We start from the raw sequence: 20,335 nt of genomic DNA, 5'->3' as shown, positions 1-20,335 counted from the left end.
CATACATTGATATGATTAGCAGACTAATGACTATTTCTTGTTGCAGGTGTTTGAGGTCATGGGTCAAGTCGTGTTTCAAGAGGGTGAAGCTCAAGCAAAGTCTGTAGAAGAGGCAAGAAAGAGAGTCCAAGTTCTTGAAGAGGGACTCAAGAAGCATTTCCCGAATAAAAACATCAGAGAGAATGATGATGTAGGGCTTTTGGAAATCACCATCATTGCTACTTTTGGAGCCCACAAAGCCTATCGTGAAGCACTTGGTGTAGAGATAATTGATCCAGTGAACACTCCGACTTTATACAACTGGATAGAACGTCTGCAAGATCTGACTGTGATGAAAGAAGTCGAAGTGCCTCGTGATAAGTTGGTGAACTTTCTCCAAAACTATAGACAAAAGCTTCTCCAGCAGGCTGCAAGTGCGTAATTAGATCAAGATGTTGGTCTAGTGATGAATCATCTAGATTCAATATTGTCTCAGAGGATAACAGATTGAGTGTTAGATTACCGTTTGAAGTAAGAAATAATTCCTTGAGACAGTTATTTATGGACTTGTGTAGCTACTAATGTATGATAATGAACTAAATAAAGCATTTTTGGTATATCCAATCTTTCTATAGCCACCTGAAACGCTTTCTTGTTATTCTTTAGCGATAAATAAGTTGGTAACATCAATGATAACATTTCTAATCAAGATGTGACTTGATCGTTCTAAGATCTATTTCACAGATATTGTAAGCAACTAACCACACATAACAAAAAGGGTATAGTACTCAGGAAGCTCCAAATACCTCGTGCAACTTAGTGGCTAGGTCTTCCTTGTCTAGGGCTTCTTTCACACTGGTGCCAACAAATAACTGATTGAATATGAAGTTGAGAACGACTTAGAGCCAGCTCTTGTAGTGATTTTGGCCTGTGTTCAATTCTATCTTGAAGCATCACCAACAAAGGGAAAGAAGAAATGGAAGCAAACAGAACCACTTTCTTCGACTTTTCAGGAGTTGATAGTGCAACAGGACAAAACACAAGCTGCATCACTAGATAGCATTTTTAAAAGAACAGAGCAGCTCCAACATCTTTTTGTCTTGGATGAAAACTCACGGGGGTAGATTTGTACCCCAAAATGGCAATTCAATACAGATTTTAGCTGCTCAGATCAACGGTTAAGTTACCATCTTCTCCAGGAATGGCTCAACAAAGTGCTGAGATGCACGAACTTGAGCAGTTCTTTAAACAAACAGATCTGAGGTAAACTATTGCATCAGATTCACATGCCTACCACTGTGAAACCCTTTTTCTTGCGTAGCTTTTTATCTCTAAGGCCATCAAAAAGAAGTTCATAAGCATAATATGTAACACAGCTCTTCTTCAACAGATCCTCCAAGACAAGCTTAGGAGCAGCCACCTCCTTTTTGTCAATATCAAAAATGGTGTTGACAGCCTCAGGGACCAGTCCTTTCTGGACCATCAGACGGATAATACCGGCAGCCTCATAAACTCTATCCTCCACACAAAGACAGTTTATTACTCGTCCAAGTGTTGTGAGCGATGGAACAAACCCATTTTCCATCATCTTCAGTAGAAACATGTATCCCAAATTGACATTTCCCGTTTTGCAAAAACCATCAACCATAAGCCGGTATGTGTATCCATCAGGAACAATACAACGATCAACCATCTCTTGGAATAGTTTTCCCGCCATAGTAACATTTAGCTTCTCAGTGAAAGCATGAATGATGATATTATATGTCGCCGTTGAACTCGAAACCTTATAAACCTCTTCCATCTTCCGAAATAGCGTGTATGCTCCATCCAAGTCTCCATTTTTGCAAAACCCATCGATCAACGTTCCAAACGTAACCGCATCTGGATTCACACTCTTGTTTTTCATTTCTGCCAGCAACCCCAAGGCTTCATCTAGTTTTCGGTATCTGCAGAGACTCTCCAGAAGTATATTAAACGTGAATAAGTTGGGGGCACAACCTTTCTCCATCATCGTTTTATATGTTTCCATCACATCTTCATACTTTGAAGTTTTGCAGAGACCATTCAACAAAGAGTTGTAAGTGTACACGTCAGGATCAACGCCAGTGTCCAACATAACATCCAAGATCTCAAGTGCGTTTTCCATTTTCAACTGTGTAGAATAACCATGAATCAAAATGTTGAAAGTAAATATGTCAGGAAAGTACCCTTTGGAGATCATAACTTTAACAAGACCATCAGCATCAGAAACACATCCCATCTTGCATAGTCCATTTACAAGTATGTTAAAAGTCTGTACATCGGGAATCAAACCCTTTTCAGACATTTCACTCGCCAACTGAGCAGCCTCCAGAATTAAACCCTGGTTAGACAATCCTTTGATCAGTGTGTTGTAAAGAATAACTTTAGGCTTTATCCCTTTCCCTAAGGCCTCATTAAATAAAGCTAAAGCACGATTTGTATCACCTTCGTGGCACAATCCGTCAATTAAGGAGCGATATGTAAACTCGTCAGGCACAAACCCATTGAAGACAGCATTACCTAGAATCCTTTCAGCAAGTTGCACCATTCCACTTTTGCAATATCCAGCTATTAGTGTGTTATAAGTAAAACTATCAGGCTCAAGCCCTTCATTAACCATTTTGCCTAAGTAAGCCTCCGCCTCCTGAAACTTGGAATTCTTACATAAGCCACATATAAGATTGTTATACGTGACGACATCAGGTTTTGGCCCCTGCTCTATAAGACAACCTACCATACGAACAGCACCATCAAGCTCACCTTTCTGACAAAGCCCTTGAATGAAAAAATTATAAGTAAACAGATTCGGTAAAACACCTCTTTTGATAACTTTATCCAGTAGTTTTTCACACTCCTTAACATCTCCCTTCTTACAAAGAACATGTAGAAGCTTGTTAAACGTACTAACACAAAGCGAAACACCCGATCCAAGCATCTTCCCAAACAACTCATACGCCTCATCCTTAAAACCCTCCTCATAAAACCCACCAACGACCGTACAAAAAGCAACCACATTCATCTCACAGCCTTGAGAAGACATATTATTAAGAAGCCTCAAAGCAGCGTGAGGCCTACTCGTCTTACAAAAAGACTTCATCCTAATCGTAAACGAGTAAACATCAGGCGTAATCCCCTTGTCACGCATCCTCATATACACCTTGTGAGCTTGATCAAAGTAACCACTATCAACCAATATACTCATAATAGCATTATAAGAGAAAACCGTAGGCTGACAATCATAAAAATCCATCCTTTCAAACACATTCACAGCTTCTTGAACTTTACCTTTCCTACCATAGTTCTTCATTGCGCCAACATAAACACCTTCAAGGATATGGTTAGAAACATTAAGACGCATATCCACAAAAACCTCTTCCATGGCTTCGAATCTCCCATGAAGGCCAAGCTTTTCAATCACGCTGCGGTAAGTAGATAAAGTATGCTTGAAACCATCCTCTTTCTTCATCGAATTGAACATTTCCAAGGCTTTCATAGGATCTCTCTGACATTTTATAACTGCAGTTACATGTCTCGGAAGAAGCAGAGGAGGACTCATTAAGGAGAATGAAAAAATCGTAACCTAATCCCTAAAAATCTAGAAACTTTGATTTCGTTTCACAGAGACATTTAGCAAAGAAGAACAGAAGAACCCTAGAAAAGTTTTAAGTAAGATTGAAAAGATTATAAAAATCAGAAAAGCCAGATTCTTTATCACTGAGGAGAGGACCCGGAAAACAATTGCGATGAAACTACAACGGCTACTATACGCCGGCACTGGTAGGACTAAATCGGGACTCCGGCGCAGAAGCGAGTGGAAAAGTTTGGTATAAATAATTTATTCACTTTTGTTAATACAAAAACGTTGATATGGCCGAGTTGGTCTAAGGCGCCAGATTAAGGTTCTGGTCCGAAAGGGCGTGGGTTCAAATCCCACTGTCAACATTCCTTTTTATTTTTTATTTCCTGTTAGAGCAATAATGTTTTACTTTTAAGTGGTCCAGAAGTAAATACAACACAAAAGGGGAAAAATTAAAATTAAATGACATAATCCGCTTTTATTAAATCAACTTATTCTAATAGGATAACTTATAAAAAGCAAGCGAAGTGGAAAATATTTAAAGTACCCTAAGGTTGGTTAAGAAATTGACTATTATACCCTTACTAGCCTCAGGTGGCGCGATCTGATTGGTACACATAAACCCCTCAAAACCCTAAGTCCCTTTTTTGCCCACACTCTCACACTTCTTCAACCCAACATAAAACTCCATCAAGAGGAACTAGGGTTTTAGCTGATTCTCTCTTTGCGACGGAAGACACAAAAAGAAGAGAGAAGGAACCAAAGAGGAGGAATCTTCTCTTTCTTTGGAATTAGGGTTTTTTTGAGAGTGAGAATGGTCGCAGATAAGAGCAAGAAGTCGAAAATTGAAGAGAAGGTCGAAGATGAGAACTTGGAGCTAATCGATAAAGAGCTTGTTCTCTCAATTGAGAAGCTTCAGGAGATTCAAGAAAACCTCGAGAAGGTTTTTATAAATATCTCTTCTTTCATTCATATCTTCGTTAATTTGCTCTAATTCTCCGGATTTGTCGCTTTTGTTTTTATGCTCTGTATCCTGGTTAAGTTTGAATGGATTCCAATTCTAATTTTACAGCTTTTACTCAGATGTTTCTGTTGCTAACTAGGCATGAAAGTTCATATCTTTATTTATGGCTTTGTTGAATTTTACATGAAAGATTGGTCTTTTTTCTCTTGTTTGCTACAGATGCAAATTTAGAACGTTTTTGTGAGATTTATGTATTTATTATCATGTGACTGCTCTCTGCAATTAGTAGCTTCTGTAATGCCTGTAGTGAAGTTAGTGGAAAGAGTACTATTTGAGAAGTTTAAGCTCAAACAGTTAGAATTAACATTAGCTCTAAAGTGTTCCTTTTTCTCCTTTTTTTTTTTTTGTTTTCTCTGATGATTTGTTACTTTGTTGGTTCTAGATTAACGAAAAGGCCAGTGATGAGGTCTTGGAAGTGGAGCAAAAATATAACGAGATACGGAAACCTGTCTATGACAAGCGTAACGAAATTATCCAGTCCATTCCAGACTTTTGGTTGACTGCTGTAAGTTGTATATCTTCTAGGTAGTTTCCAGTTACTGTTTATAACTTCTTCTACTCTTATTGACTGTCCACATGTTCGTTGTAGTTTTTGAGTCATCCAGCACTAGGTGATCTCTTGACTGAAGAAGACCAAAAGGTTTGAGCTTTCTTTTCAAAGATTATGATGTAGATAAAGTATCATTATATTCTGCAGTTACACCCATTATAACTCTTCATTTGGTTTCCCTGTTTTTACAGATTTTTAAGTACTTGAGCTCTCTGGAAGTGGAGGATGCCAAAGATGTGAAATCTGGATACTCTATAACTTTTGTATGTTTCTCTTTATCCATCTCAATTTACTATTCGTTTTTATTGTCTTTTCCTATTGATCTAAGAAGTTACTTGGTATTGTTAAATTGGGCATCAATCACAGAACTTCAGTTCCAACCCTTTCTTTGAGGATGCCAAACTTACGAAGACGTTTACCTTCTTTGAAGAAGGAACAACAAAAATCACAGCAACTCCTATCAAGTGGAAGGAGGGCAAGGTGAATATATATATATTTCTGCTTGTGCAATATAAGAATTTTTTTTTTACTTTATCTGTCTCTCTTCGGCTTTATTCTTAATGATGTTTCTCAATTATGCAGGGTTTGCCAAATGGAGTGAACCATGATGATAAGAAAGGAAACAAACGTGCATTGCCAGAGGAGAGGTATTGTTCTAGAGCCTATTGAATGATCATAGTCTTAGTGAAATTCTTGTGGTCATGGATAGATGCTGCAAAGTTTAACTCTTTTGTATTGGTAGTTGCATATGATTAACAATTTTCCATTCAACTTTCTCTTCAGTTTCTTTACTTGGTTTACTGATGCTCAACATAAGGAAGATGCTGGGGATGAGATTCATGATGAGGTACAGGCTCCTCTACTTTCTGACTTGTTATTAAGTTATATAGACCGTTTTTATTATCTGCCCAATTTGAACTCGGGGATGTCCTCTTGGAGCAGGTTGCTGATATCATCAAGGAAGATCTGTGGTCCAACCCTCTCACCTACTTCAACAATGTAATCTATTCGTCAGTTAAGTTTCAGTCCTCTTTTCTGTAGATGGAAAAAGTTGCTAAAGATATTTTTGATGTACGTAGGATGCTGATGAAGAGGATTTTGATGGAGATGATGATGGTGATGAAGAGGTAAAACAATCATTTCATTGCTCCTCAAAATACATTGATTAATTGAGTTTAAGTCTGGATTATTATTATGAGTCACATGGTTTGTTATTGTACTCCATCATTTAACCTGATAAATGTTTGAAAACTAAAATCTCTTCAGGGAGAAGAAGACGACGATGACGACGATGAAGAGGAGGAAGACGGTGAGGAATGATGGGAGCCTAAGATAACACATTGCTGGCTTGCTTCTATAACAGATGTGTAAAGTTTGTGTTATGAGGTTCTCGATTTTAGCAATGATGAGACTAAGCTTTCTCTTTTGGAATATTTAGTTTATTTACTATATTAGCTACATTCTGTTTGTACGAACTCATCAGCCATGTCCTAAATCTTGCCATTGCTACATCTGTTTTATCTCAGTTGAGAATCTCTCTTATATTAGGTAGATTAATATGTATGATCTATTTCAGTGAAAAGTTATATAACTCTTGTGGCTGCCTGGCNGCTAAAGATATTTTTGATGTACGTAGGATGCTGATGAAGAGGATTTTGATGGAGATGATGATGGTGATGAAGAGGTAAAACAATCATTTCATTGCTCCTCAAAATACATTGATTAATTGAGTTTAAGTCTGGATTATTATTATGAGTCACATGGTTTGTTATTGTACTCCATCATTTAACCTGATAAATGTTTGAAAACTAAAATCTCTTCAGGGAGAAGAAGACGACGATGACGACGATGAAGAGGAGGAAGACGGTGAGGAATGATGGGAGCCTAAGATAACACATTGCTGGCTTGCTTCTATAACAGATGTGTAAAGTTTGTGTTATGAGGTTCTCGATTTTAGCAATGATGAGACTAAGCTTTCTCTTTTGGAATATTTAGTTTATTTACTATATTAGCTACATTCTGTTTGTACGAACTCATCAGCCATGTCCTAAATCTTGCCATTGCTACATCTGTTTTATCTCAGTTGAGAATCTCTCTTATATTAGGTAGATTAATATGTATGATCTATTTCAGTGAAAAGTTATATAACTCTTGTGGCTGCCTGGCCGAAGCTAGAGCCTGCAATGGAGTCTTCATGTAACAAACTAATCCAGGCTTCTCAGTCATGTCGATGTGCTCAATAGGTGTAGAGAATCTCCATGAGAAACAATGCAGTAAATTACCTAGTGCTAACGTCATCATATTGAGGCTGAGTTGTGCGGCTGGACACACCCGTCTTCCTGATCCAAACGGAAGAACCCGAAAGTCTTGACCTTTGACATCTGTTTCCTCTACAAGAAACCGCTCTGGTCTAAACTCATCAGGGTTACTCCAGTTTGCTGGATCTCGACCAATGGCCTGCACGTTGACATAAACCGTGGCTCCCATAGGAACTCTGTACCCTCCTATCTGAACTGATTCGCTGGCCTTGTGTGGAAGCATCAATGGTGTTGGAGGGTGAAGCCGGAGAGCTTCTTTGAGTACGCATTGCAGATATGGCAGCTTCGGGATATCTGTATCAGACATTAACCGTTCGGATCCAACCGCGGAATCAAGCTCATTCTGCACCTTTTCTTGCACAGCCGGGCATCTTATCATCTCTGCCATTGCCCATTCAATAGTAATGGCAGTTGTGTCAGCACCTGCGGTTAACATGTTCCAGACCAGTCCCATCACAGTCTCCTCGGTAAGCTCATTCTTCTCTTTCAACGCTAGTAGACTCTGAACAAAACACTTCTCGTCTCGTCCTCCGTATTCTTTATCCATTACAGCTCGTCTAAACCAGTTTTTTCTCCGAGCCATGTGCTTCATGAACGCCTTGTCGCTAGTGAACCATGACGAAACCCGTTTAAGCCAAGTTGCGTAATCAAGCATCTTGGTTGCACCAGGCAAACGAGTCTCCCTATCAACAATCGATTTAAACTCTCTTGCTTCTTTTGGTTCGAACGTTTTGCCGATCACTAATCTTGAAACAATGTTCAAAGCAACCGAACCTAGATATGTCCTCAGCACCACAGGCTTCTGATCATCGCTCATCAAGTCGTTAAAAATCGACTTCACCACAGATCTTACTTCCATCTCTCTCATTGACCTGAAACACTCGATGCTTTTCAGTGAAAAGAGCTCGAGTGTAGATAGTTTCCTCATTTTCACATAATGTGCTCCATAATCAGACCAAATAAGATCGCTACCGTTTTGAGTCATTCTTGCTGTTCTGTGTCTGTTACAAAGCTGGTAGTCTTTGTCTCTCAACACTTGTTTAGCTAAGTCAGAGCTAGATACTACGACAGCTAGCTGTGACCCTAACCACACCGATATGATGGGGCCATAAGTCTGTGACCACTCGGAGAAAGACTGTGTCCATAGTGGTTTCAGTTGATTGAGGTTTCCCACTAGAAATTGCGGTGGTGGTCCCGGCGGTATGTTGGATCTACGACGTCGTAGATTTTGTATGACGGCCGCGATTACGATAGTGATTAGTGTAATCAGTAATAAATCCATGTTGCTTTGACAAAGTGAAAAAAATATTGTACTACAAGTTTGATACTTCCTCATAGAAAAGTGTTTTTTTATATACAAGAAATATTAAACCATTCATGAAGAACTTAGACTCATGGTTATCGAATAAGCTAATTAGACGGCACGTAAATTTGCATGAAATTGTCATGAATATGGTTCACTTTTGCTTTCCCACACTAATTGCATTTTTCTGTTCGATTGATAATTTTAGTAGAACTTTTGTTTGGTTTAACCCGGTTTGGAAGTTGTGGTGACGCACTTCATCTGATTAATTAGTGAACCAAGCTCGGTTAAAAGGAAGTGATTAGTAGTACATCTTCCTTTGTTGATGAGGACGATGACGTTGGTAAATCAATCGCCGAGAGAGAGAGATAGGGCTGTAAACTACTTTTCCGGTGGACTACGTACGGGGAAGGTATATAGGCATACTCATATTGACTATGTTGAACTTATAAAATCATTTCTGTGTGCTTTCTAATGTTGCACACCGTGTTCGATAAAATTGTTGAACTTTTGATTCAGAAACAGAGTATGAGAGAAAGAGTAAAGAACAGAACTTTTAATGCACTGAATTCTGAAACTTGATTGTATTACAGACTTTGTGTTGCAGGAAATAGAGACTCGATCTGTACTTATACAAGTGAAACATTGTGTTGTGCAATAAGAAACGACATGACTCTTCATAAGACACAACATACAAATCGTGACTCTTAACGTAGAAACTAACTTATACGAAGGTGACTTTATGTTATACAAAACTCAATTATCTCTAACAAAAATACCCCAACGAAGTAGTTTCAAATTTCTACGGGCACCTATTACTTGCTAGTCAAAGACTCAAGAGAGAAAGTAATCTTAATGCAGTCATTTTTATGTATAGGCAGTCCTTTTTTTTTTTCATCAAGATAACCAAATTGCTGGTATGCTTCTATTAGATAAATGTGTAATGATGTTTGTGTTTTTGAGGTTTTAGTTATGGCAATGCTTATCATGAGATTTTGATCTTTCTCCATGTGAATATATATATTCTCTTTTATTATCCATTTATATAATAGCTACATGTCTCTTAGGTTTGACAACATGATCATTTCCATTCATCTTATCTTGGTGTCTATGGTTATTAATTATCTGAGTTAATCTAAAGGTAAAGGTATAACTCTTGCTGCAGCTCTCGGCAAAGCTAGAGCCTGCAATGGAGTCCTCATGTTACAAAGCAATCCTGGATTCTCGCTCATGTCAATCATTTCTCCAGGAATAGGGGAACTCCATGAGAAGCAATGCAACAAATTTCCCATCACCAATGTCATCAAGTTCATGCTGAGCTGTGCTGCTGGACACATCCGTCTTCCTGATCCGAACGGAAGAACCCTGAAGTCTCGACCTTTAACATCGGTTTCCTCCTGAAGAAACCTCTCTGGTCTAAATTCATACGGGTCTCTCCAGTTTGCTGGGTCTCTCCCAATCGCCTGCACATTGACATAAACCGTAGCTCCTTTAGGGACCTTATAGCCACCTACCCAAACTGTTTCGCTTGCTTTGTGTGGAAGCATTAACGGTGTTGACGGGTGAAGCCTGAGAGCTTCTTTAACCACGCATTGCAGATATGGCAGTTTTGGAATATCTGATTCAGACATTAACCTTTCGGATCCAACCACGGAATCAAGCTCCTGTTGCGCCTTTTCTTGCACGGTAGGGCACTTGATCATCTCTGCCATAGCCCATTCGATAACAACCGCAGTTGTGTCAGCACCCGCGGTTAACATGTTCCAGACTAGTCCCCCAACCGTCTCTTCGCTCAGCTCTTTCTGCTCTTTCAACACTAACAATTTCCGAACAAAACCCTTGTGGTCCTCTATTGCTACATCTTCTTCCACCATTATAGCTCCTCTAAACCACTTTGTTCTCCGATCCTTGTGTGCTAAGAATTCCTTATCGCTAATGAACCAAGACGAAACCCATTTGAGCCACCAGACGTGATCAAGAAGCGTCCCTGAGCCACTGAGAAGATGTTCTTTCTCAACGATCGATTTAAACTCTTTTCCTTCCTCAGACCCAAACTCTTTCCCGATCATTAGTCTTGAGATGGTGTTCAAAACAACCGCAGCTAGGTACTTCCTCACGACCAACGGTTTTCTTGCCTGGCCATCGGCTGAATTGCTCATTAAGTCCTTTAGAATCGACACAACCATCGATCTTGCTTCCATCTCTCTCAACGACCTGAAATTCTCGATGCTTTTCAGAGAAAAGAGCTCGAGTGTACAAAGTTTCCTCAGTTTTACATAATGCGGACTGTAATCAGACCAAACAAGATCGGTACCGGTCTGAGTCATCCTCGCGATCCTGTGTCGGTTAGACAATTGATTGTCTTTGTCTCTCAAAACTTGTTTGGCTAAATCAGAGCTCGAGACCACAACCGTGAGCTGTGAACCTATCCACACTGATATGATGGGACCATAAGTCTCTGACCACTCCGAGAAAGAATGAGTCCAAAGTGGTTTCATTTGGTGGAGGTTACCAATCAGAAACTTTGGTTTTGGTCCAGGCGGTATGTTGGATCTCCACCATCGTTGATAAAGCATAATGGTGGCTACGAGGATAGGGAGTAACGAAATTAGATATAGAACCATTTTTTTGGCTTCCACAATGTGAAACAGTTATATGATATACATTTATTGTAACATCTTCTGCTTAAGTTTTTATACACAAACCGTAAAACATAGAAGAAAGCTTTTGAGATTTTACTTACGTAAGTTTAGAGAACACACAACTTTGGTATGCACAAGTAATAACATTTATTGTAACATCTTCTGCTTAAGTTTTTATACACAAACCGTAAAACATAGAAGAAAGCTTTTGAGATTTTACTTACGTAAGTTTAGAGAACACACAACTTTGGTATGCACAAGTAAAAGCCTTGATTTGGTCCCTTCATACACTCTTCACACTTTTTGCATTTTCTGTTTACTTACAAAAAAAGGTTTTTAATATTTTATTTATTTATTTATTGATATTTTGGGAATTTTTGGATATAAATCTATTAATTAGTAAATTGTAAAAATAAATAATTGAGTAGCAAAAATTAAATGGAAAATAACCAAAAAAATAACACCGAACAGAGCTTGACGTTAATGGCGAGAGTCTGATGGAGAAAGAGTACTGGAGTTATCCAAAGAAACGAAACAAAAGGGGAAATGGCGACAGCGACGACGTCTGCGATTAGGACACCGAATTGGAGAATCGCTGTGTTATTATGGACAGTCTCTCTCACTATCTTCTACTCTCTTTTCCAAATGGGTCTTCGAAATTCTCCATCTTCTTCGTCATCTTCATCAGGTAAGTTCTTAAAGGTTGCTTATTTATCAATCACTCGAAATTAAGTACCTTTTTGTATATTCTGAGATTTCGATGGTGTGTTAAATTTTACTATCCCGATCCGATTTGATTAATTAGCTAAATTGTGTTTCTTTTAATGAATATGGGTTTCGTAATTGGATCATCGATGTTGACTTGCTAACAGAAGGATTCATCAGCACTGAGTGTAGTTAAGTATTGCGTAAAGGACTAGTTTTTAATGTCTATGTATGTTTTTTTTTTCCGAAGATATGTCTCTGTTTTTGTACTCAAGGTTTTGAGCTTGCAATGGATCTTGAGCCGATCTATGTTTTGGATATGCTTGTTAGCCAACATCTTTAGTGGATCATATGCAGAACATAGTGCCTTTGTTAAGTGTTTTCTTTATCTGTATCAAGATTGTATCTAAAGCAAATGGGTTACCACCATTCATTGCAATAATAAGTCTGGTATGTTTCAGATTCCTTTGTCACCTATGTGGAGCAAAGCACAAGGCTGTATGATAAGATGGAACGGGATTTACAAGAAAATGGACCTGTCTTCCTTAAGCAAGGTGAAACGTCTCAGTCATTGTCACTTTCAGATCTCTTCACACTGAAAGATGGAGAAATATCACCTGTCCTGAAGGTAGTAGAATGCTACATCTCTACTTCTACTATTGTTAGAATGGAGTAGTGGCTCTGTATAGTGAAGTTTATAATTGATTTTTGTGATAGCTATGTATCATGTATGATTGTAGAAATATTCAGTTTGCTCATATATAGGTTGCGAATCCCCCTGTGCGAGCTAATGTATTACATCTCAGCACAGAATACTCTGTCCTAGTCTCGTGAGTGTGTAACTTGCCCCATTCCCAATCTTAATGAAAATTTATCCTGTTTTAAAAATGTTCTACTGCTAGAAAGGTGTTCTTTTATGTTCTATCGCAGGAAAGCAGTAAAAGATGTGTTCACTCCTTACTTTGAAAATAGTAAGCTTGCCGCTATGCCTATTACCATATACTGCGGGTAATTGTATTTTCTTCTCTCTTACTATGGTTTTGTTTTAGCAATCTGGTTTCAGGACTCTAAGATGTACCACTTCAGCATGTTTCATGCATCAAATCACATTTTCTCTGTTCCAGCTACTGAAGATGAGGTCTGTTGTTTTTACTTTATCATTTATCTTATCACCAGTCCACTAGAATTCTTCTCTTGTGAAGATTCTAGTCTCTGAATCACTTCTTCATTATCAGGTTGAAGGAGAAGCAGCTGCTGTTAAAGCAGTTGCTAATAAGCTTTGCCCTTTGGAGATTATCTTGGATAGAGTTCTGTTAACCTCGACTGGTGTTCTTCTTGGATGTTGGAAGGTAATTTTGCAACTTTCACTTTGCCTCAACAAATGTGAGTCAGATCTCCATTTCATCCTCCATGACAAAAAACTATGCTAACAAGTTCTTTAGAAATGGCTTAATCAAATATCTAGGACTTATGCCCTGTTTCATGTTTCACCAGGTTAAGTCTGGAGATGATCCTATAACAATCCGCTCCAAACTGAAATCTGTTCTTCCACGTGCACCAGAGAAACAACTTGTAATATCTATTTCAGAAACTGTATATACCTCTCAATGAACACAAACCACTTGTCTCTGATCCTTGTGTTTGTTTCAGTATGATGCTGCAATTCTTCATACATCATTGGCAAGGCTGCTTGGTCCTCCAATATCTCCAACTAAGGCAAGTATTACTTATGGTCGACAAACTAAAGAATCCAATGTTGCAGAGAATCTCCATGACTTAATTGGATGTTTCTTTTATGTAGCAGGCTGGTTCTGACGACCATCTCCAGATTCTCCATGAGTTGGTCACAAGACTAAACAACCAAATCCGAGGATTCAAGGTAAACTCACAACAAAATGAAGTTTTTTCTTGACTAAGAACTGAGTAAATCTCTCTGTTGATGCAGGCAATAGTATCAGAGCTGTGGTATGTAGAAGAGTTTGATCTGCTGGCGCTCGCATTGGGAGGAAAAATGAAGGTTCGATCATTCCCACTCGGCTGTGCAACAAAGAGCTAATATATAAACCGAATTGTATTAATTAAGAAGCTTCTTTCATCACTAAGTTGAAAACCATTATGTCATCACTACATGTTCATGTAAAATTTTCTTCCAATTTATAGTGAAAATATGTTACTCTAATCTAGTGTTCTTTTTAACTTCTTACATATATCAAAACAATATTTTCTTGGATTCACATTAAAAAATAAATAAATACAATGTAAATCAGTTTTCGATAGCCGACATAATTTTTTTTTTTTTACATATAATTTTTTTTTTATAAAAAAGAGCTATTATTTTCTGATGTCGGCTATAGAAAAACTTACAGAATCAAAGATAGGTAAATTAAATTTACCTTTTTCGCCAAAATTTCCAAATACATAACTAAAGATAGCTAATTTCCATTATTACCCAAAGAAAAAGATTACTACTTTTATTATTCGTGTCAACGTTTTAACTTTAAGCTAATTTCCATTTCTTTTTTTTGTCTTGTTGGTAACAATTTCCTAAAAGCTTTGGATTTTTCCAAAAAGAAATTAATGGTTAGCTGCTTTTTTTTCCAATTCATATCGTTTTCACACTTTTTTTGTTATGACACCAAATTATAAAGTTAAAAGCTTTCAACAGGTCTACCACACAAATCATATTCGCTCGTTCTCTTTCTCTTTCTCAATCTAATCTCTCCAGTGACTGAGTTGTGTTTTTTAGTGGAAGAAGAATCTGATTCAAAGCCCCCAAAAAGACTAAAGCTTTGGTGATGGGATCTGGAGCTGGAAATTTCCTCAAGGTTCTTCTCAGGAACTTCGATGTTCTTGCTGGGTAATGTTAACTTTCTTCAATTTTGTCTCTAAATCAAGTTTCTCTTCTCTCTTTCTGCTTTTGCTCTACTTCACCATTAATGAAGTCACCTAAATCTCTTTAAAGTTCCTTCCTTTTGCGGAATAGGTTCTATTTTTTTTGGACATAACCCTAGTTTAAGTTACGAAGTTGATTGATTAATTCCTATAAAGTTTTAATCTTTTGCAATGTTAGGAGTGAAATTTAATCATAATCTCTGGTTTTGAATTTTTTTTTGCAGGCCTGTGGTTAGTCTCGTTTATCCTCTGTAAGTTGAATCCAATATTTCCTCTGTTTTAGTTACATTGTTTTAAATATGTACTGCAGAAGCTTTGATCTAATGGTCTTTTTTGTTCTTTGAATGTTTCAATGGTTTAGATATGCTTCAGTCCAGGCGATTGAAACTCAGTCTCACGCTGATGACAAACAATGGCTAACATATTGGGTTCTTTATTCTCTACTTACACTCATCGAGCTCACGTTTGCCAAACTCATCGAGTGGTAAGAACTAGATGATGATTCAGACCCATTAACCATAACAAGAAACAAGTCAATCTTTTATCTGACAATGTTGTTATTGTTGTGTAATCAGGTTACCGATATGGTCATACATGAAGCTGATCTTGACTTGCTGGCTTGTTATTCCTTACTTCAGCGGCGCTGCTTATGTCTATGAGCATTTTGTGAGGCCTGTGTTTGTTAACCCACGGAGCATTAATATTTGGTATGTGCCAAAGAAGATGGATTTCTTCAGAAAACCAGACGACGTGTTAACAGCTGCTGAGAAGTACATTGCAGAGAATGGACCTGATGCTTTCGAGAAGATCTTAAGCCGGGTATGTGGTCTTGTTCCACTTGATCTCTTATTCTCATTTATAAAATTGTGATTCTTTATTTACTTATGTATCTCTTTTCTCACAGGCCGATAAATCAAGAAGATATAAGCATGAACATGAAAGTTATGAAACAATGTATGGTGAGGGTTATCAGTACTAAGAGACCTTGGAAAAGCTTTTTAAAATTTAGAATGTGTGAAGCAAGTTTCATGTCTTTGATGTTGTTTGTCTTGCGTTAGTTTTGTGGATCTCTGTCGTGTAAAAAAAAGCTGATCTTTATTCTCAAATTTGACTCTTAGAATCGAAATTTTCATATTCCTATGTTTTCTTTTAATATATTATCTATGCATGTTTCAAGCTTTCAACTAGCAACAATGTACTTAATTATGTTTTGCTATAATGAAGAATGAAGATATAAGAAATTTTTTAGAAACTTTTTAGTTTCAAATCTAACATCATTAAATCAGAAAGCTATGTCTTCCAGAAGAAAAGAGAAAAAAGAAGGAATGAGAAGATTGATTATTTCTGTACTCTATAAATCTTCCAAAATTTATTAAAGAAGAAGTTACAATGGAACCAAATTACAATATAAGATGTTGAGAGACAAGCCAAACATGGTGCTTGTTCAAATTTATTGGAAACTTTTTCAGTTCCAGTTTTATGCCTGAACAACAACAATAATCCCACAATGACAAAGAAGGAAACAGAGAGACTCTCTTTGACCCCCAATCATGAAAAGAAGAAGAAAAATCCCCAAACTGTTTGAAACCAAAACAAGAAAGAAAAAAAAGAAAAATCTCTAATAAAAGAAGTCAATAATAGCTTTGAAATGCCTCTCTCAAGTCTTCTTCTTTCATCAACATCCCATCACCGCACAGTTATACACAAAGTTTTCCGATGGCTTAGAAGCAAGAACTCTCCAATGCAGTTCCGCTCCTTCGCCTGGGACACAAGCATTGATCTCTATGAACCCTCCTCCTATTGCCCTAGGCCCTCCAACCACCACTAACTGATCCCCACATGCTCTAAACGCCATTCCCCAACCGTTCATCGAAGAAGCCCTCTCTGGCAAACTCCCCACTTTATTCCATACATTAAGCTTTTTGTCATACCTCCTCACCTCTTGCAGCGCGTAATTCGCAGCATAGAGCTGGTCTTTTACAACTGCTAGAAGCGGTGGCGCCGCTGAAGCAGCCGTTGCAGCAGCAGTCTCGTTCGCTTGATCTCCTCCACCTCCATTGCTTCTGTCAGGTAACATGTCAGGTATCAGTGTCCATGTCCTCTTCTTGAGATCATAGACTTCACCGCACATCAGCATCTTCGAGTTCCCCTCTCCTATACCTCCGAGACAATAGAAATTCCCGTCCATGAACACGCTCGAGCACATTTTCCTCGCCTTATTCATGCTTGGAAGTACAGTCCATTCCCCGGTCTCCGAGTTATAAAGCTCAGCTGAACTCAATATCTGACCACGAGGATCACATCCTCCAGCTACAACCGCGATCTCTCCTAGACTCGCTGATCCAAACAAGCACCTAGGGACATTCATTTGCATACCTGACGTCCATGCATTGGTCAAGATACTATACCTGTAAATCACATGAGACATGATCTCTTTACCGAAAACAAGAAGCTCAGTGCCAACCGCAAGAGACTCTTTATCCGAACACATGAAACACTCGTTAAATGTCATCTTCGGTACACGTAACCAGCGGTCTCCATTTGGATCATAAGCTTCCCATTCCAAAAGCCTACAAGAAAAGTAAATCCAATGCTCCACAATACCCTTAGCCCGTCTCAGCCTATACAACTCACTATCCTTAATAAGCGAGCGGAAGGTTTTATTGGTCGAAGCAATGGACCCGAAATCAGACAAGGAGCAGTGAGCCAAACAGTTGAGAAGTGCGTTATGATCAAGCCGAGTTATCGGTGGACCACTTTGTTGACTCTGGTTAGACCTCTGGTAGGTCTTAGCAAGCTGAAGAATATCAGTAACCTTGTCAGATTCATCAACCCGTAACATTTTCTTAACAGAGCTTCCTCCTCTTTCGTCGATATCATCATCATCCAAGAACCGTTTCTTGAAAGAGAGCTGAAGCACACAGTGTGCGTTATAAATCCACTTGCTCTCTTCCTCACATGAAGATGGTAAATCTCTTGACACCAGATAACTCGGAGCCTCCAACATGATGATGATGGATGATACTAAAGACAAAAGAAACAAACCAATCCCAATCTCAGAAACAATAAGATTTAAATCAAACCACACGCATTATGACATTTATTGACACAGTGAGTGTGATCTTTGTTCAAAAACATATCAATGAATGATCTCATCATCAATCAAAATCATCGCCGCCACGCTTAAGTAAGATTAAAAAGTACAATTCTTGAGATTAAGATTTTCTTCTAATTAAGCAAAAAAAAAAAAAAAGCCAATCATCATTAGACTCCTCTCTCCACAAAAACAGATTTTGGTTGGTGGAAATCGCAATTACGATCAGGATCATAAAAAAGATACAAACTTTCACAATCAGGAAACATGCAAAAGCTACCCAATTGGATCAATGGACAAAGCTGAGATTCAACAACACCCAATAAATAAATATATAAAATCACATATCATCGGATCTCAAATTCGAAAAAACTGAAACAAAGAGTTAAGTAAAATCAATCTCACCAGAGTTAATTATCGAAGAAGAAGAAGAATAAATCCCAGATTCCTCGATAAGTTCGTCAAGCAGAGTCTGATTTAAAGATCTGAAATTTATAAGAAATCCAGACCAAAAAAAAAGAACCCAACTTTAGATACCAACAAAAAATTCAGACAAGACTTTTTGTATTAAAAAAAAAAAAAAAAAAAAAAAAAACTGAAACAGAGTATGTGTGAAGCTCTCTCAACCTATGGATGATGATGATATTGCATCTTCGCATTCCGGGCTTCACATTTTTTGCTGAATTGGTAACATATTTGAGCTGTGATTTTGCATTTTTTATTTTTTTTTAATGTTTAATTTTTTATTTATGATTAAAGAAAGATGCACGAATGAACCAGTGGTGGATTTATATACATATAAAAATTGAAGAATGAATGAATAAAGCTGATGAATAATTTTTTTTATATATTCTTTATACTAATTTTTTTATAAGTATATTACTCGGATCGTATTCATGACGAGGAGAGAATAGTGGAAGGGTAGTTTCGGTATTTTATGTTAAAAGAGTCGACGGACAACGCCGTTTGCTACTTAACGGCTGATTCTTAAGCTCTTTTGCACGTGTTTCTGCTTCGGACAACTAAAGTCTTCTTTCTTTGCTCACGTTAATGTCTTTTGTTTTTGGATTTTAACCTAATCCAATTTGATTTTTTTTATACTACTTTATTTTCTTTAACATAAACAAACATCTTTTATCTTCTTTATAAAAAAACAATTGATATAAACCAGAAGTATGATGTGGATGGTTTATGCGTCTTGCAATTTGCAGTTAAAGAACATGTACACCAGAGTTGAAGTAACTTGTCAAATCGGCTTGTCTGAATGAAGAACCTATATATATGATTCCTAGTTGATTATGTTGAATTTTTCAAAAAATAGTAGTTTTACATTTGAGTCAAAACAACGATTCATCACTTTCGTAACTCTTAGATTGAAAATTTTCGAATAATAATTTCTATTAGTGTTGGGATACAAACCAAGTCCCACATCTGAAGTGTAAAGAGATTATCAAATATATAAAGGGTTAAGGTCAATCTACTAATTGTCAATTGGTTATTAGTTAGAAGCCCAAGATAAGCCCAAATTTAACATGGTATCAGAGCCAGGTTAAAATTCTGGTGGACCTAGAAAAGTGGATACAGACATGCCTCTTGTTAACCCGAGTAATAGGGGCCCAAGAAGGGGTTTATTATAGGTCCAAGTGGGATCGGTTCGAGATGGAGTTATCATCTCGAGGAGGCATGTTAATATCCCACATGTGGTACTTGGTTTGAAGGGGAGATTGTTGGGATACAAACCAAATCCCACATCTGAAGTGTAAAGAGATTATCATTAATATATAAAGGGTTAAAGTCAATCTACTAATTGCCAATTGGTTTTTAGTTAGAAGCCCAAGATAAACCCAAATTTAACAATTAGTAACAATTTTTTTTACGAGTTAGCTGCGGAATTGGGAAAGAAACATACTATAAAGAGTGTCCCTCCGATAATGTGGGAACAAAAAGGGATAAAAATTTTAGTAACAGAACAGTAGTCCATAGAATTTTGAAGAAAGTGATAGGAAAAACATATTGGATCGTCAACATGCATTTTATAAAGACATAAGGCATATAAATGTTTATAAGTTGCATTTCTGAAATTACAGAAATTTGAAATATCATTTTTTAGAAACCAAACGATCAAAGTTATTATGAAAATAAAACCTGAAGACGAGTAAAACAGAGAACGTAATTCAAAAGAAAAAGTTTCATACTGTATTAGTCGAATTTCAGTATTTGAGCGTAACCA

The 20,335-nt window shown here is 37.5% G+C and overlaps 8 protein-coding genes and 1 non-coding gene across 11 annotated transcripts in view; 5 read left to right on the top strand and 4 right to left on the bottom strand.

Moving 5' to 3' along the window:
* Positions 1–598, top strand: part of LOC104713099 (glutathione S-transferase U10) — a 1,548-nt gene extending 950 nt beyond the window's left edge. The window contains exon 2 of one of the 2 annotated variants that reach the window (XM_010430147.1): positions 47–598. In XM_010430147.1, coding sequence (XP_010428449.1) covers positions 47–421 — 375 coding nt within the window. In that variant the 3' untranslated portion in view covers positions 422–598. The remainder of the gene's footprint in view (positions 1–46) is intronic. The other variant, XM_010430146.2, reaches the window with a different exon arrangement.
* LOC104713098 (putative pentatricopeptide repeat-containing protein At1g74580) lies at positions 612–3,824 on the bottom strand. Its single transcript, XM_010430145.2, has one exon. The coding sequence runs from the start codon at positions 3,554–3,556 to the stop codon at positions 1,262–1,264; it is 2,295 nt and encodes a 764-aa protein (XP_010428447.1). The 5' UTR covers positions 3,557–3,824; the 3' UTR covers positions 612–1,261.
* On the top strand, positions 3,862–3,942 carry TRNAL-AAG. The gene has a single exon. It is a non-coding gene; the product is annotated as a tRNA-Leu (tRNA).
* On the top strand, positions 4,217–6,676 carry LOC104713097 (NAP1-related protein 1). Its single transcript, XM_010430144.2, has 10 exons — positions 4,217–4,520; positions 4,984–5,106; positions 5,191–5,241; positions 5,343–5,414; positions 5,518–5,631; positions 5,734–5,798; positions 5,935–5,998; positions 6,094–6,150; positions 6,231–6,278; positions 6,418–6,676. The coding sequence occupies exons 1-10, from the start codon at positions 4,392–4,394 to the stop codon at positions 6,469–6,471; spliced, it is 777 nt and encodes a 258-aa protein (XP_010428446.1). The 5' UTR covers positions 4,217–4,391; the 3' UTR covers positions 6,472–6,676.
* On the bottom strand, positions 7,147–9,174 carry LOC104713094 (cytochrome P450 98A9-like). Its single transcript, XM_019229459.1, has one exon. It carries the CDS (start codon positions 8,803–8,805, stop codon positions 7,276–7,278), a length of 1,530 nt encoding a protein of 509 aa, XP_019085004.1. The 5' UTR covers positions 8,806–9,174; the 3' UTR covers positions 7,147–7,275.
* Positions 9,783–11,783, bottom strand: LOC104713096 (cytochrome P450 98A8). The gene has a single exon (XM_019229460.1). The coding sequence runs from the start codon at positions 11,394–11,396 to the stop codon at positions 9,903–9,905; it is 1,494 nt and encodes a 497-aa protein (XP_019085005.1). The 5' UTR covers positions 11,397–11,783; the 3' UTR covers positions 9,783–9,902.
* Positions 11,840–14,298, top strand: LOC104713092. 2 transcript variants are annotated; one of them, XM_010430139.2, is made up of 10 exons: positions 11,840–12,102; positions 12,581–12,747; positions 12,885–12,949; positions 13,050–13,090; positions 13,169–13,257; positions 13,355–13,468; positions 13,614–13,691; positions 13,770–13,835; positions 13,924–13,998; positions 14,065–14,298. In XM_010430139.2, exons 1-10 carry the CDS (start codon positions 11,961–11,963, stop codon positions 14,173–14,175), a joined length of 948 nt encoding a protein of 315 aa, XP_010428441.1. In that variant the 5' UTR covers positions 11,840–11,960; the 3' UTR covers positions 14,176–14,298. The 2 variants fall into 2 exon arrangements, with proteins under 2 accessions (XP_010428441.1, XP_010428440.1); XM_010430138.2 differs by having other exon boundaries at positions 13,921–13,998.
* LOC104713091 (HVA22-like protein a) lies at positions 14,738–16,195 on the top strand. The gene is made up of 5 exons (XM_010430137.2): positions 14,738–14,976; positions 15,236–15,262; positions 15,373–15,495; positions 15,587–15,830; positions 15,916–16,195. The coding sequence occupies exons 1-5, from the start codon at positions 14,915–14,917 to the stop codon at positions 15,988–15,990; spliced, it is 531 nt and encodes a 176-aa protein (XP_010428439.1). The 5' UTR covers positions 14,738–14,914; the 3' UTR covers positions 15,991–16,195.
* Positions 16,353–18,933, bottom strand: LOC104713090 (F-box/kelch-repeat protein At1g74510-like). The gene is made up of 3 exons (XM_010430136.2): positions 18,733–18,933; positions 18,511–18,590; positions 16,353–18,035 (listed from the first exon to the last, which is right to left on the bottom strand). The coding sequence occupies exons 1-3, from the start codon at positions 18,762–18,764 to the stop codon at positions 16,687–16,689; spliced, it is 1,461 nt and encodes a 486-aa protein (XP_010428438.1). The 5' UTR covers positions 18,765–18,933; the 3' UTR covers positions 16,353–16,686.

This window comes from Camelina sativa, chromosome 9 (genome assembly GCF_000633955.1).
Source record: "Camelina sativa cultivar DH55 chromosome 9, Cs, whole genome shotgun sequence".
Classification (NCBI taxonomy): domain Eukaryota; kingdom Viridiplantae; phylum Streptophyta; class Magnoliopsida; order Brassicales; family Brassicaceae; genus Camelina; species Camelina sativa.
Note: the sequence above shows the minus strand (reverse complement) of the source record. Positions and strands in the feature narration are given on the sequence as shown.

What these genes read in the sequence shown, in the direction of transcription:
- LOC104713090 (XM_010430136.2), bottom strand. Translation starts at nt 18,764, where the DNA reads ATGCGAAGATGCAATATCATCATCATCCATAG. An exon ending in AATATCATCATCATCCATAG is followed by an intron (nt 18,591 to 18,732) that starts GTTGAGAGAGCT and finishes TATAAATTTCAG; the next exon opens with ATCTTTAAATCAGACTCTGC. An exon ending in TTCTTCGATAATTAACTCTG is followed by an intron (nt 18,036 to 18,510) that starts GTGAGATTGATT and finishes TTTTGTCTTTAG; the next exon opens with TATCATCCATCATCATCATG.
- LOC104713096 (XM_019229460.1), bottom strand. Translation starts at nt 11,396, where the DNA reads ATGGTTCTATATCTAATTTCGTTACTCCCTATCCTCGTAGCCACCATT.
- LOC104713094 (XM_019229459.1), bottom strand. Translation starts at nt 8,805, where the DNA reads ATGAGGAAGTATCAAACTTGTAGTACAATATTTTTTTCACTTTGTCAA.
- LOC104713097 (XM_010430144.2), top strand. Translation starts at nt 4,392, where the DNA reads ATGGTCGCAGATAAGAGCAAGAAGTCGAAAATTGAAGAGAAGGTCGAA. An exon ending in CTGGATACTCTATAACTTTT is followed by an intron (nt 5,415 to 5,517) that starts GTATGTTTCTCT and finishes CATCAATCACAG; the next exon opens with AACTTCAGTTCCAACCCTTT. An exon ending in ATGATGATGGTGATGAAGAG is followed by an intron (nt 6,279 to 6,417) that starts GTAAAACAATCA and finishes AAATCTCTTCAG; the next exon opens with GGAGAAGAAGACGACGATGA.
- LOC104713098 (XM_010430145.2), bottom strand. Translation starts at nt 3,556, where the DNA reads ATGAGTCCTCCTCTGCTTCTTCCGAGACATGTAACTGCAGTTATAAAA.
- LOC104713092 (XM_010430138.2), top strand. Translation starts at nt 11,961, where the DNA reads ATGGCGACAGCGACGACGTCTGCGATTAGGACACCGAATTGGAGAATC. An exon ending in CACTCCTTACTTTGAAAATA is followed by an intron (nt 13,091 to 13,168) that starts GTAAGCTTGCCG and finishes GTTTTGTTTTAG; the next exon opens with CAATCTGGTTTCAGGACTCT. An exon ending in TTCTTCTTGGATGTTGGAAG is followed by an intron (nt 13,469 to 13,613) that starts GTAATTTTGCAA and finishes ATGTTTCACCAG; the next exon opens with GTTAAGTCTGGAGATGATCC.
- LOC104713091 (XM_010430137.2), top strand. Translation starts at nt 14,915, where the DNA reads ATGGGATCTGGAGCTGGAAATTTCCTCAAGGTTCTTCTCAGGAACTTC. An exon ending in TTTGCCAAACTCATCGAGTG is followed by an intron (nt 15,496 to 15,586) that starts GTAAGAACTAGA and finishes TTGTGTAATCAG; the next exon opens with GTTACCGATATGGTCATACA. An exon ending in TCGAGAAGATCTTAAGCCGG is followed by an intron (nt 15,831 to 15,915) that starts GTATGTGGTCTT and finishes CTTTTCTCACAG; the next exon opens with GCCGATAAATCAAGAAGATA.